This window comes from Camelus ferus, chromosome 4 (genome assembly GCF_009834535.1).
Source record: "Camelus ferus isolate YT-003-E chromosome 4, BCGSAC_Cfer_1.0, whole genome shotgun sequence".
Classification (NCBI taxonomy): Eukaryota; Metazoa; Chordata; class Mammalia; order Artiodactyla; family Camelidae; genus Camelus; species Camelus ferus.
The window spans coordinates 68478125-68492871 of NC_045699.1; the positions used below are offsets into that span (position 1 = coordinate 68478125).

Here is a 14747-nt window from a genome sequence, read left to right on the forward strand (position 1 = left end):
GAGAAGCCTAAAGAGACACAGTGACTAAATGTCATGTGGGATCCCAGATGGGAACCTGGAACAGGAAAAGGACATTATGTACAAACTAAGGAAGTCTGAATAAAGCATGGACTTTAGTTAATAATAATGTATCACTGGTGGTTTGCTAATTGTCATAAGTGTACCATATAAGATGCTAATAATAGGGGAAACTGGGTGCAGGGTATATGGGAACTCTGTAAACTATTTTCACAGTTTCTCTGTAAATCTAAAACTATTTTTAAATCAGAAGTTTATTTTTGTAAATAAACAACAAGGTCCTACTGTATAGCACAGGGAACTAACTATATTCAATAGCTTGTAATAATCTATAATGAATAACAATATATATATGTATAACTGAATCACTGCTGCACACCAGAAACTAACCCAACATTGTAAATCAATTATACTTCAATTTTTTTTAAAGTTTCTTTTTAAAAATTTGTCAAATTGTGCAGCTTGAACACGGACGATTTATATTGCTTATCTGGTATCCTCTTTGTGGGAAGATTCGTTAATGACTGATTTGATTTCTGTGATGGTTATAGGGCAGCTCAGACTTTCTTTTTCTTCTTGAATCCATTTTGGTAAGTTACAGTTTCCTGGGAAATTTCCCGTTTCATTACCTGTGGCACTCACCTATCCTTTCATGTCTATAGAACGTATGGTTATATCCCTCTCTTCTGTGTATGTGTGCCTTGTATCTTTCTGTCTTTCTAAATTTCCATCTATGTCATTAGTCTTTTCCAGGAGTCAGTTTTTGGCTTTGATATTCCCTTTGTATTTTTCTCTTTTATTAATTTCTTCTCTTAATGTCATATTCTCCTTCCTTCTGTTTCTTTGGAGTTATTCTGTGATTTCTAAATTTTTATTTTGGACACTTTGCTCAAGACTGCAGCCTTTCTACTTATTCTAAAACACACCCTTAAGGCCATGCATGTCCCTTGTTTATTGTGAGTCCAGCAGGACACTAAGAATCTGTTTCATGCTAGATCTAGTTGTCTGGCAGAGGGAGGGCCCTTAAGACTGTCCAGACTTCTGTTCACCAGGATTGCTTTTCAAGTAGATACTCCCCAAGGTCCCCATGGGCCACAGGAAGACCGGGCTCCCCTCCCTGCCTGCCCTTCGGAGCAGCAACCGCTCCTCTACAGCACTCCCATCCCTGCCCTCCAGCAAGGGCTGATCCTGACCATCCCTTGCCTTTCTTGGCAGTAGCCTCACTCCAGTCCACAAGCTCTAAGATCAGAAGTCAGCCCCTCACCTTCCCCAGCAAGTCCCCAAAATAGCCCTCACTGGGCAGGAGCTGGAGGAAGCAGCTCCCTTTCAGCCCTACTCCTAGTGGGGATAATTAATAGATGAAATGGAGGGGCTCTGGTCAGAGAAAGAAGGGACCCTGAGGCCCTTGAATACCAGTAAGGCCCTCCGGCAGGCCTCTTTCCCATCACTCCTAATACAACACACACTTGGCGGGAACACTTGGCGTGCACTGGGAGACTATGGGAACCCTTAGCCATGCAGGAAGGGGGCCATCTGGAGGCAGGAAGAGGCACAGACTCTGGGAGATGGGCAAGGTTCCCACACTCCAGCCACAGCACCACAGCACCTGCCAGGGCACCCAGGAACCCTGCCTGGGACAGAGCTGAGCCCTGGCACTCCTCCACCCAGAGACGCTAGGGGCTCTGAGCACCCAGCTGCCGCTGCCGCTGCCTACAGAGACCAGACTGCCAGGGTCCAGAGCCCTTCCTGAATGAACCCAAAAGTCCCTTTGTGAGCAGGTCTGCGGTGTGGATGGCTCAGGACAGGTAGGGCCTGGGGTGTGAGGAGAACGGGTCTATATGGGACAAGAAGACTATGGTATGCTGAAAAATGGCCCCCCCCAAAAGGTATTCATGTCCAAATTCCTGGAACTTGCAAATGTAAATGTGATTAAGTTAAAGATTTTTTTCATTACTACTTTAAAAAATTATATAACAGTTAATGTCCTAACACCTGATTTTTAAGGTGTACAAATTAAATGTGTGTGTTACTGTCTTCAAAAACAAACGAAACAAGCTGTTTTTTCCATTGGTATGGCCCTGATTTTTTCCTTTCCTGCAGATTGACAATATGCTGATTCCTGGTTCACAATATGATGGAGTGCATTCTGTTTTCAACTTTCTAAAATAATAAGACTATTTTCACAACTCACCAATATTTGAATCGTGAAAGACTGGTGTTCTAACCTGACGATTGGCTTTTTCCTTCTCCTTTCCATCTTTCCTTCCTTCTTTGCCTTTTAAATAAATGGGGGTTTTGACATGAGATCATCCCAGATTATCCAAGTGGTCCCTAAATGTCATCACGAGTGTGCTTATAAGAGGGAGGCAGAGAGAGACTCTGCACACAGAGGAGAGGGCCAGGTGAAGACAGGCAGGGATTGGAGTGAAGGGGCCACAAGCTCATGAGTGCCGGCAGCCAACAGGATCTGGAAGGGGTAAGGGATAGTCCCCTGGTGCCCCCGGAGATTTGATTTCCACACAGTGAACTTCTGATTTTGGACTTCTGGTCTTTGGAATGTGTTGTTTTAAGCCAAAAGGTTTATGGTAATTTTTTGTAGTAATTTGATGATTTGGGAAATTCTCAGTCTATCCAGACTGCAGAAGATGCTAAAAGTATGCAGTTCACTGTTAGGAAAAGCCCAGGACCTAGGACGTGGGGAAGAGGTGGCCCAGGACAGGGAGACCCAGTGGTGTGGGGAGGTGGTGGTCTCAGTGCATTCGGGCTGCTGTAACACAATACCATAGACTGTGAGGCTTATAAACAGAAATTTAATTCTTACAATTCAGGAGTCAGGGAAGTCCAAGATTAAGGCATAAGCAGATTCAGTGCCTGGTGAGGGCCCACTTCCTGGTTCACAGACGGCTGTCTTCTCGCTGTTTCTGCACATGCTAGAAGGGGTGAGGGAGCTCTCTGGGGTTTCTTAAGGGCACTCATCCCATTTATGAGGGCTGGACCCTAATGACCTAATCACCCCAAAGTGCCCCAACCCCCACACTCCTAATACCATTGCATTGGGTGTTAGGATTTCAACATGAATTTTGGAGGGATATAAACATTCAGTTATAACTGTGTCCCAGGACTGGGGGACCCAGGAATGGGGATAGAAACCAAGGAGCCGTGGGCCACTCCAATCCCGGCACACTCCGGCTGGCCCCTAGGGAGGGCACTTGGGCTGCACGGACCCTGGGGAAGCCAGTGCCCAACTAAGCCCGAGGGACTCTGGGCCCAGAGGGGCACACAGACCTTTGCCCTGCGCCCCTCCACAGAGGGTTCCCACCCCTGAGGTGATTCTGAATCATGAGAAGGAGGAAGAGCCCAGCCCAAGGTCCCCCAAAACTCACACTCCCCCCAGACCCCTACCAGGTACCCCTGAGAATTAGACTACAGAGGGGCCATGGCCAGGCCAAGGCCAAGGCCTCAGTGAGCGTTCTCAGGGTTTCATTCTCCTCTGCTCCCTGCACCACCCTCCCTGGCCCCTCGCCCCACTGTCCACTGGCCCAGGTTGGCCCCTTCTCCTTATGGAAGTGAACATGCTGTCCCTTTGGAGCCTGAATTTGTCCTCACTGTCACAGTCTTACAATGGCAAGAGTAGGACAGAACTGGGAGGAGCAGGTCTTGTCCAGTGCCAGGGCCACGCCAGGCACAGGCCTATGATAGAGGTAGCCCTGCGCAGCTCCACGGGAGCCCAGCATCCGCCCACCGCCTGCGGGATGCCTGGTGCCCACCGCAGACCCTGCTCAGAGCAGTGGCCTCCAGTCCCCTGGCCCCCTTGTGGCCGTGATAGGCCCTCTCGCCTGCATGGGAGTCCAGGCCCCAGAGCGAAAGGCAAGAGCACCCATCAAAGACGCATGCGTGGGCCGGAGACCCGAGGATCAGAACCAGGATGTGGCCCTGGGCCCAGACCTCATAGGTCTCCAACCCGGTAGACCCCAAGGATTTCCTCAGAGGGAGGAATCCAGTGGGTATATTGTGAGGGCTGTCAGGAGGGGCTGCCTTTCCAAGCTTTCCCACCAGTTAGGTGGAAAGAAGAGGAGACAGGAGATCCTCTAGTGAGCCCTGGCTAAGAGATGAGAGATGGGGAATGAAAGCTGTTTCTGGAAACTCGAGACTCAAGTCAAGTCTCTGGAGGAACAGGCACCTCACACTAACCAGTTCTTCCTCCTCCTGGGTGTTTGGACCCACAGTGGCCAAGGAGGGACCGTCAGTAGGCACCAAGAGTTCCTGCTTCCTTGACTGGCCTCCTGGGGGCACCTCGCCTTACAGGCTGCACCCAGGCGTGGCCCTGGCTCCGAGGAGCATAATTGCCCCTGTCCTGCCATTCAAGCAGAGGAGAGAGGGCTGCTGCTTTTGCCCCAAACATCCGGGGCTGGGCTAAACACTGCTCACAAGCTTCCAGAAACAAATCCAGGGGGTTAGACTGGATTCCTGAGATGCAAAAACTGTCAAGAGAGCATTTGGCTGACTTCCTGATTGGATTAGACCAGGGGATGGGGCGTAGGTCACTCTGTGAGAGGTCAGGCCACCGTGGTTCCTCCCGGGCATGTGGAGGGTGCCAGAGACAGGTTCGGAACACCCAGAGTTCTCTGGCTTCTTGCCACAGGGACAGCCAGGTGTGGATGTTTTCAAGTTCCTGCCATTGCTAAGGTGATTCAGCAAGACTTGGAAGGTCCAGCCCTGGCTTCTCCCAAGATGGCCTTGGCCCCAAGACTTCCATGTGAGTAGTGGTGGCCTCACTTGGGATGTCTGCATCTCTCAGAGGGTGGGGAGAGCTGGTAGGGGTGGCCCTGCAAGACTGAACCAGCGGCCACGGTGAGAGGGGCCAAGGGGAGGCGGAGGAATACCCAGTGTGCGCTACACGGTACCACCATGCAGTGCAGAGCTTTCTGAAGCCCCAGAGCCCAGGGGCTGCCCCCAGCTCTGGGCAGTGTGAACCCTTGAGTCCCCTCCTTGGCCAGGGCCCAGGCCCAGTGGTAGGGTGGTGGGCGAGGAGTGGGGCCTCCAGTGTCCTGGCCACCTATCCTTGGGAGCAGCTCAAGTCCAAACAGGAGGTCTACACCGCAGTCCTCACTCAACTCTCCTAGTACCTAGCTCCACAGCTTCTGTGAGGCGAGTATGCGTGTTGAGCTGACCCTCCCCCGAAGCCCAGCTGGACTCTGAAGAGGGTGGGCAGAGCTTTTCACCTTGATCCCCAGCCCAGCCCACAGGACCTCTCCCTTCCTAAGGCAGACGGCAGCAAGCACCTCCAGCCGATCCTATCCTCCCCTAGTTCCAGACAGCCCAACACCCACCTCTTCTTGTTGGCTGGGACTGGCCACAGCTTGGCCTGACCTCTGCTCCAGCTGTGGCCATGACCATCCTTGGGCCCCCCACGAGGTCTGGTTGGGACACTGCACACTGCTAAGACTCAAATCCCTGGACAGACCTCATTTCCTTCCCTCTTCCCTCTGCTCCTGGACCAGCCCAACCCCCAAGGCTGGACCAGGAGAGAAGGCAGGAGGCAGCCAGGTGAGGAGGGGGTGATGACATGGTCATCGTCAGGTATCAGCTGAGGCCACGGCCACATGGAGATAAGGACAGAGAGACAGAGACAAGGCCAGTGGGTCTGAGACAAGCCTGGAGCCAGCACAGAGAGAAAAAATGGATCCTGCATGGGTTCGGTCAGAAACTCAGGGGTGATCTGAGGTAGAGACCTCGACGTGTGTGCACTGCTGCATGGCCTAGCAGGATCTGCGTGCAGCTCTCTTTGTAGAGGGGGAATCTGAGGCAGGGGGTGGGGGCAGGGTGTGGACAGAGATTTACAAGCACCTAGAGGAGGCAGGATTCAAACGGGCCCCTAGGCTGGGCAGCTGGGCCATCTCCCCTCCTGAACCCCAGCCTGGTTTTCCCATGCTACAGACTCGGCCCAGACCTCCATCCCCAATTCACACCAGGGGCATTGGCTACCCTGCCTTTTAGAATCTAGAATATTCCCTCCAGGGTACTGCCCCTCTTTCACCCAAAATTCTTGAAGTCTCCATCCATCAGTCTCCCCGATACCCAGCAGTCACCGCAGACTTAAGGATACCTTTTAAGGTCAAAGAGAAGCAGGGGTGGAGGCCCTGGGGCTGTGAGCACAGATGAGAGGGGTGGGGGGTGGCCACTGGCTCCTCTGGAGGGCATGGGCTTTGGTGGCAACAACCCTGAAGAAGCTTTGCTCATCTCTACTTCCTTCAATTTCATCACCCAGACGGGCCAGCAGGGCAGGGCCTGAGGGGGCAGGGTTCCTGTGGGGGGCCTCTCTGCCTCAGGAGGGTGTGTTCTACCCACCAGCTCAGGACCCCTCCAAAATGCCTTCCCTCAGGGCCCACTGCCTCAGAGCCTAGGCTGGGGGACTTGATTTCCAAGCAGCAGGTGGGTAGAGCCAGTAAGGTCCCTGTCAGTGTCATCTGAGGCCAACAGACCCTCAGTTGAGCCACAGGACAGGTGTCCAGACAGCCTCGGCCCTCATGATGAGCTATCTGTGAGACACTGCCTGGGGACTGGGACCCATCACTGCCTCCCAAGGATGGCCAGGCCCCCAGTGACGAAATCGCCTCCCTCCAAGGACAAAGGGATCCCAGGCCCAGGCTGCTTCTGGGGTCCCTGGCCCAAGGCTGTGGCCAGAGACAGCAGATAGCCTCAAGGACCTCTCAGAGAAAAGGCCAAGTCCTTGCACTCCCTGTGACCCAAAGCACCTGGTGTCCAGAGCAGTAGCGTGGACAGCCCACCTTCAGATCCCAGCCCCCAGCCCACCTCACCCAGCGCAGATGCCTGCCTCCCTCTGCCCCCACCAGCGTGGCGCTGGGACTGCAGCCTCGCTCTGCTTTGCTGAGCATCCACATGTGGTTCTCATGCCTTGGGGTCTCTGTCCACTGGGCTCACAGCAAGGGCCGAGTCCTTTAGGGGCTGGCTGCGATCTGAGTCCATTTCCGCACGTGGGGCATGCAGTGAGGGGGAGAGGCCGACTCTTAGGTCAGCCCCTGGCCTGGTGCCCGGCCCCTGGGAGGGCCAGGATCTGGGCTCTGAGAACAGGGCACACACCACACCATCCTTCTCTGTTAGAAATGTTCCCTCTCAGCTGTCCCACCCTTCCCTGTCCCTTCTGAGAACCGGGAAACAGCATACAGGCAGCAATTCTGTTTTCACTGGGTGTGGGAAGGGGGGGGGGGTCTCACCACACATACCCCACCCTGGGCTTGGGTTGATCAGGGGCTCCTGGAAGCCAGAGATGACGGCTTGTCCCAACCAGGACCACTAACCACATACAGAGCCAACCAGAGTGAAGGGAAGGGGCACAGAGAGTGTGGAGAGAGGTGCGGAGCTCTGGAGAACGTCCCCTCCTGACCCTCTTGGCCTGCTGCCGCTGGTCTTGCACAATCCTGACCAGCGGGGAAAGGGGCAAAAATCTTGCCAAGTGTTTCAGCAGGAGAGCTGGCAGTTGCCTCACCCTTCCTGGATTTGGCAAAATATGACTCACTCCATCCAGGGTGGGTCACTGGTCAGGTGGATCATAAATAGGGTCCCCAGGCAGCCTCCTCACTTATCTCCTCTTCCTTCAGCTGCTGTCTGGAGCGCCAGCCTCCTCAGCCCTGAAATCATGCCCCTAGGTCTCCTGTGGCTGGGCCTTACCCTGCTGGGGGCCCTGCAGACCCAGGCCCAGGACTCCACCCAAAAACTGATCCCGGCCCCACCTCTGCTCAGGGTCCCGTTGCAGCCCGACTTCCAGGACGACCAGGTAAGAGGCCTGGAGGGACAACAGCAGGGTGGGCCCCGGGGAAGAGTGTGAGCAGAAGAGAGGAGAGGCAAGTTAGGGCAGGATGCCCAGCCTGCCCTGGGGCCCCCTGATGGAAGCCACGCCCCATAGCCCCACTCCCACCCCGACCTTGCTGACCAGAGGACCACCTGGACAGACTCTCCCATAATCCCCGCTGTCTGTATATGGCCGGAACATCTTCAGTTCCTCTGCATGATGAGGAAACTAGGGCACAAGGAGGCCAGCTGGCCACGTGCCTAGAGTCACCCCATCCCTGCCATCCTCCAGACTCCCTCCTGGCCTGGCCGTCTCCAGCTCCCACCAGCTTCATCAGTGCAGGTCCAGCCCAGGCCTGAATGCCCAGTACCAGGCTGTGCTGCCTTGTTAGAGGGGGCTCCTGGTTCAGGGCAAGCTGCCCAGAGGAGCCTGCAGGGACAGAGCAGTAGGGGGGACCCCTAGGGATGTTTGTGGGCACTATCTATTATCAGCCCCCCTGCAGTTCCAGGGTAAGTGGTATGTCATAGGCCTGGCAGGGAATGCAGTTAATAAGGAAGAAGAAGGCGAGTTTAAGATGTACACCACCACCTACCAGCTGAAAGAAGACCAAAGCTACAATGTCACCTCCACCTTGCTCAGGTGAGAGCTGCCACCTCCTTGGGGAATGTGGAGGAGATCTGGGGGGCTACCCAAGAGTCTAGAGGCAGACTGATGTCACAGCCCAGGGCTGACTGAAGCTGAGACCTAGTCATTCATCCTACTGCTCAGCACTGGATACATATTTATTTATTTATTTCTTCCTTCCTTCATTAGATTAGCATTTACTGGTCACTTCAGTACAGACAGACAGTGGTGGGGATGGATACAGTCATCAGAAAACAAGATAAAGAGAGGAGGGGTGTCCTGGATGGGAAGGATGGTCTCCAAATCCAGCCTAGAACCCCATCCAGGGCTTCACTGAGGGCTTACAAGGACGTAGCCTCTGGACTAGGCCTTGAAGGCAGGGGTTCTGAGTGGGAGAGAACCACTCCTTCAGGAAGCAGCAAGCTGTCATGTGGCTGCCCTGAGCAGGAGCTGCTGAGGGGCCTGGCAGGGGGCAGGCCCCACACTGGCAGGGGCCTCATCACCAGTACAGAAGGGATCTGGTGAAGAGTGGGTCTGAGCATGGTCCCTCTGGTGTGGTGGGGAGATAAATGGAAGGGTGCCAAGGATTGCCCAGGTCCTCTAGGTTTCTGGCTGTGGCACATGGGAGGATTGGGGCTGGGGTATATTTGTGGAGCAAGAAACAGAAGAAGGGTGGGTTTGGGGAGATCAGCTCTGGAATACCAGGGGGCAGGGTGGCACTCAAGTCAGGGTTGGCCCAGGAGCTGTGGGAATCCTTGGCATGGAGCAGACTGGAACCTTGGAGGGTGGATCCCCCAGGAGAAGTTACCGAGAGGGAAGCAGCAGAGAGAAGACAGGAGTAGGGGATAAACGTTGGGGGCATCAGGGTAGGGGGCCAGCATGGAGGGAAGGCCACCAAGGGGAGATAGCCCTGAAGAGGGAAGAACAGCAGGTGATGGAGGGAAGGTCTGAACAGGGTCAGGTGGCGCAGGGCAGACAAGGCAGGGACAGCCAGGAGGAGCCTCAGAGGGGAAAACCCAGGCCCATCTAAGCTGGGTGGGGTGGGGTCTCCTGCTGTGGTGAGGGATGGGCTGTCATGGGCTGGGCTGGACAAGGGGCATCAGAATCCAAGAGCCTCCAGCTGCAGGCCTGGCCCCCACTTCATCCAGCCCAAAGAGTCCAAGCCTGAGTCCTCCACCCGCTCACTCACCCACCCTTTGCTCCCACAGGGACCAGCGCTGTGACCACTGGATCAGAACTTTTGTCCCAAGTTTCCAGCCCGGCCAGTTCAACCTGGGCAATATTGAGCGTGAGTCCTGAGTGAGGTGGGCCCTGGGGTGGGGCTTCCAGGGAACAGGGTCCCCCCTGCCCACCCAAGATAGATGCTGTCCTGTGGGGGATCCCCTACAGATGGGCTGGGGAGAAAGGAGTGGCTCCCTCCTTCCAGCCATGGCCGGCTGACCCCTCGCCATCCACCCCACAGGCTACCCTGGAGTACAGAGCTACACCGTGCGAGTGGTGGCCACCAACTACAACCAGTTTGCCATGGTGTTCTTCAAGAAGGTTTCCAACAACAAGGAGTACTTCAAGATCACCCTTTACGGTGGGTCCTCACCTACCGTCTTGGGGACCCAGCTCCTGGCCACACTGTTGAGGGGACAGGCCCATCCCCACCCAGCCCCCAGGGTCCTCTCCAGTGCCAGCTCCGAGCCCCTGGGTGAGGGGCAGGGAGGGAGGTCCTGCAGACCCTCCATGAGGAAGGGGTCTGAGGCTTTGTTCATGCATTCAACAATGGAGTGTTCGCCGGCCACTCACTGCTTTCTTGGCCACAGGGAGGACAAAGGAGCTGACCCCTAAGCTGAAGGAGAACTTCATCCACTTCACCAAATCCCTGGGTCTCACCGATAACCACATCATCTTCTCTGTCCCAATCGGTAATGGCCAACCGGGGAGAGGAGGAGGGGACGTGGGGACTGTCCCCCACCAGAGAAAGCAGTGGGGAGGGACTTGGTCCTCTGCTTTAGTCACTAGAGTCCCTGGAAGCCACTCTAGGTTCAGGAAGACCCTGCCCCACCCAGAGATCTGTGGGGCACTCAGGGATCTGGGCTCCAAGTGTTCTTCCCCAAAAGATGAGAATTTCAGGCCCAGGTCCAGGTTTCCCCAGTCTCACTGCCCCGGGCCACTTGCCCCTACACCCCAGGCCCTACCATCCTGGACCACCACCTCCTCACACCTCCTCGTCCTGGGCCACTATCCCCCCTTGCTTTGGGGCCTGCTCACCACTGACTTGAAAAATGCCCTTGTCTTCAGACGACCTGGCTGGGCAGGGGGCTTCAGCCAGGCCACTCAGCCTCCCCAAAGCTGAGGGGCTGCCAGGGTTCAGCAGGTAAATAGTTGCGAGGCCTGGGGGCCCGAGCAGATGTGTGGCTGGGCCTCATTCTGGAGAATGGGGGTCCACCAGGTCGGCTAGTCCTCAGGCCCTTCTCCCAATCCTCTGCTCCCCCCAGATCTGCCGTTGCTGGGCCAGGCTGGGGCCCAGAACTCTTGGGGCAGTGCAGGGGTCCTGGTGGGCAGGGGTCACATACACACACACACACACACACACACACACACCTGCCCATTCTGATGGACTCTTTCCCCCACAGACCAGTGCATCGATGACGAGTGAGCATGCAGTGAGTACAGCTGCGGAGGGGGCTGATGGGAGCGAGGGTGCCGCTGGGCGGAGGTCTCAGGCCTGCCCTTGTCCCCCCATCCAGCACTGCTGTCATCACTCCCCCCCTGCCTCCCTCTCAGGTGCCTCCTGCCTCTCTCCACTCCCATCACCCTCATGTCAGCCTTTGCCAGGCCTGCTGCCCAGCTGTCCCTACCAGCCCAGACACGAGTGAGAGGAGAGAGCCAGGAGACCCTTCTCATGGCACTCCCCACCAGCTGCTCCCTGGGCCACCCTGCTGACAGAGCCCCTCCTTGCCTGCTAAATAAACACATGCTCTCGACCCCTGTCTGTGCTTCTTGACCCCTGAGCCATCTGGGAGGAAGACCAGCAAAGGGTGGGTTCACATTAGCATCATTCCCAGACCCCCTTGCAGTCCTCAGCAAAGGATGGAGGCCACAGAAACCATGGCCAGTGGCAGCTCTCACATGTCACTGCCTCCGAGGGGTGCCTGTCCAATGACCACACCTCGTTCCACATTCTCCCATCTGAAACAGGTCCCACAGTAGAGGCCCACCCAGGGCCAGGGAGCTGGAGGGGGCTAGGAGGGCTGAGATGCTGTTACTTCCAACTCACCAGGACTCCTGTGGATGCTGGAAGAGGGCAGCCAGGGCAGGAGGGGTGCACAGTGGATGGGGCAGCAGCATGTCCAGCTTGAGGCTCTGCTAGGTAGATAAGAGTCGCCAGGAGTGGTCCCCTCTCTCTCTGCCAGCCCCTTCTGCCCCATAGGCCCAGTGCTCATTCTCTTGCTCCCACTGGTGGGTGGTAGCGTCCATGCTGACTCCATTCAGAGTGCTGTCCTCACCCACATTCCCCTCTATGATAACCTCCAGTCCACCAGGGGCAGAGCCCAGGGCAGCCAGGAGGGGAATATGCTGCCAGGAATCCAGATTCCAGAAGACTTGAGGGCTCCAGGCCTGCACCTACTGCTTGGCTGGGCCTGTGTCTGGGGCCTGACAAGCCCCTGCTCACCCACAGGCCACAGCTACAGCCTCTCCATGTCTGCATCACACCCAGGAACCCCCTCCCTGGCCTCTTACTCCCTTCAAGGTCAGAAGCCAGAGGTGAGATTCTGAGGAAACCCAGGCTTCTCCACCCACATACTTGCACACCCACCCATTCACCCTTGCTGGGGGAGTGGGGAGATACTGAAGTTGTGATAATCCTGGATAATCTATCTCAGATTCTTAATGTAGTCATGTCTCTGAAGACCCCTTTTCCAAATAAGGCACCATTCACTGGTTCCAAGGATTAGGACCCAGGTATCTCTGGGGACTGTTATTCAGCCTGCTGGAGAAGGAATGACGGCAGGGCTTGTGAGATGGGGAGTGAGAGGTGAACAAGGACCCGAGAGGCAGGGCAGAAGCAAGGCACACCCCCTTCCCTCAGCGGGGATGGCTGGGGTGGGTGGCTGTTTTGTCCTGTGGTCTGGTGTGTGGGCCTTGACCACAGGAGTAGGTTCAATCTGGCTTCTGGAAGTGGAGAAGGGGCCAGCCAGGTATGGGCCTCGCCACCTGTGCCGCCCAGCTTCTCATCCTCCCACCCTCACTTGGGGGTGGGATGGGGCTTTGGGTGGGCTCTCCTCTCATCTCCTCCTGCCTGCCTCCCTTTGCCCCCACTGCTAGCCCCAGGCGCCAGGCACCTGCTCAGGCCAGGAGAAGTGCCACTCCTTGCATGCTGTGGTTGGGGCCATGCAGGGTCATGCAGATGCTGCTTAGTACTCCATGGAGTCTGACTTCCAACAGGACAAGCTCAGGGACTCCCCTGTCCGGTTCCCACGATGGGATGGGAGCCCTGATGGGGAAGGGGGCACTTTCTGGGGCTGGGTTGTCTGCCTGGGAAAGAGGGGGCCTGGGCAGGGTCAATGCCTGGCAGAGGTGCAAGGAGGGCTGAGAAGGAAGGAGGGCTGGGCACCCTCCTTCGGCCAATCAGTGAGAGACTCTCCCTGGGACCATGGCATTTCACCAACCAAGACAGCAAAGCCCTGTGTCCTCTGATGGACACAGAAACACCTGTGCCTGTGTGTAGCATACAAGTGTGCAGAGGCACGGCAGAAACACAGGCCACCTACATGGATGTGCTGACATAATCCAAACACATTTATCCCTGCAAGCACAGGACACCCAAGGGAAAACAGGCATGTATTTTATCCCAGATGTGAAATCACACGTGGGATCACAGGACCTGACTCTGCATGTGAGCCCACAGAAAAGGGGAGAAACACATAGACTCCTGGGCACATGGGGACAGCCCTTCAGAGAGATAAACAGGTTCCCAGAAACACGCCACGGCAGGTACAGATACACACCACACAGACACAGCAGGTGGATGTGAACACTGATGCATGGAGCCTCACAGGGATGCGCGATGCACTTGTCCATCCATCTGAGCACCAAGATGCCCCCAGGCACACTCCCAGCACCCTCCCAGAGCCAAAGACTCATCCCTCTCCAGGAATGGCCCAGGTACTATCTGCCACCTGCTCCATCCCTGGGTACACCTTCTGAGGGGACTGGGGAGGGGAGGTGGCCAGCCACAGGTGCTGAGGAGGAAGTGGAGGCTTGGCTGGAGAGGAGCAGCTTGGGGAATGAGGGTGGAAGGAGGACTGTAAGGGAACCCTTACAGTCCAGGAGGGTCACCTGACCTGGGTGAGGGGCTGTTCACTGCAGTTCTTCCCCCACCAGTTCAGTGTGGGCCTCATCTCACCTCCATTCAACCTGGTTCAGGGAGAAGGCAGGGAGGGCTGCCGTTATGCACGTCAGTGGTGGCTCAGATTGCAGGACTCAACTGCACCTCCACGTTCCTCAGGTGAAGTGGTAAGGCAGCTTCTGGGACAGAGAGAATCTCTTCTCATTGACATTGCTGAGGAACATACCTGACCCCCGCCGGGAAGATGGCTTGCCCTAGCAAGCCACCAGTGTGAGACCAGGACCTGGCTGCAGCCGCCATGGATCCTCCTAGCAGCTTCCAGTAAGTGAGTCCCAGTAAGTGAGCCCCTATACCCTGGACATGACTTAGCTGTACCCCAGGCCAAGATCACATCTCTGGGTCCCCCTCAGGAGCGACACTTTCTGGCTGGGTGACTCTGGGCAGGCCTTCCTTTCCCAGCTGGTAAAAAAGAGTGGGGTATGATGATAGCTGGGCAGACTTTATCCTGAAGCTTCCGTGAGTAACAGCCACAAGCTGCACTCTGCTGACCGTGACTCTTAAGAAGGCTGAGTGGATATCTTCCCTATACATTGGGGACCTTAGAAACTGCACGTCTCAGATTTCGCCCACGCGGAGGCGCTGGCTAGCTTACCCGCAGGTCCCCAACAGCAGGAAGAGGCAGAGCAGAGTAGAAGGGTCCCAGGCTGCCCTGCCCCTCTGCCGGGCTCGCTCGCCCTACCTGAGGGCGAAGCCGCCACTACCTAAGATTCTCGGCCAGCAGCCCTGGGAAGGCCCCAACCGGCGGCCTGGAGAAGGCCGGGCCCGAATCAGGCGGAAGCGGGCGGAGCTCGACTGTGAGGCAGGGCGAGGGCGGGGCTCGAGTTGGGGGCGGAGCCTTGCGGCGGGCGGGGCTCGAGTGTGGGGGAGGAGTTCTGGCGGCAGGGAGGGTGGGGG

General features: G+C 56.2%; 1 protein-coding gene and 1 long non-coding RNA gene across 3 annotated transcripts; one reads left to right on the forward strand and one right to left on the reverse strand.

The window, feature by feature from the left end:
- Positions 1 to 2727: 2727 nt before the first annotated feature.
- LOC116663276 lies at positions 2728 to 14568 on the reverse strand. Of its 2 annotated transcripts, none has more exons than XR_004319509.1 (4): positions 14446 to 14568; positions 13851 to 13972; positions 11721 to 11806; positions 2728 to 2948 (listed from the first exon to the last, which is right to left on the reverse strand). It is a non-coding gene; the product is annotated as an uncharacterized LOC116663276 (long non-coding RNA). The 2 variants fall into 2 exon arrangements; XR_004319510.1 differs by having other exon boundaries at positions 11721 to 11809.
- LCN2 (lipocalin 2) lies at positions 7606 to 11426 on the forward strand. Its single transcript, XM_006181948.3, has 7 exons — positions 7606 to 7813; positions 8331 to 8467; positions 9661 to 9740; positions 9915 to 10034; positions 10264 to 10365; positions 11077 to 11106; positions 11228 to 11426. Exons 1-6 carry the CDS (start codon positions 7676 to 7678, stop codon positions 11097 to 11099), a joined length of 600 nt encoding a protein of 199 aa, XP_006182010.1. The 5' UTR covers positions 7606 to 7675; the 3' UTR covers positions 11100 to 11106; positions 11228 to 11426.
- Positions 14569 to 14747: the final 179 nt, after the last annotated feature.

Excerpts from the sequence above, each read along its gene's own strand:
- LCN2 (XM_006181948.3), top strand. The coding sequence starts at position 7,676 with ATGCCCCTAGGTCTCCTGTGGCTGGGCCTTACCCTGCTGGGGGCCCTG. Across the intron at positions 7,814-8,330 it reads CCGACTTCCAGGACGACCAG|TTCCAGGGTAAGTGGTATGT; the intron begins GTAAGAGGCCTG and ends GCCCCCCTGCAG. Across the intron at positions 10,035-10,263 it reads CTTCAAGATCACCCTTTACG|GGAGGACAAAGGAGCTGACC; the intron begins GTGGGTCCTCAC and ends TCTTGGCCACAG.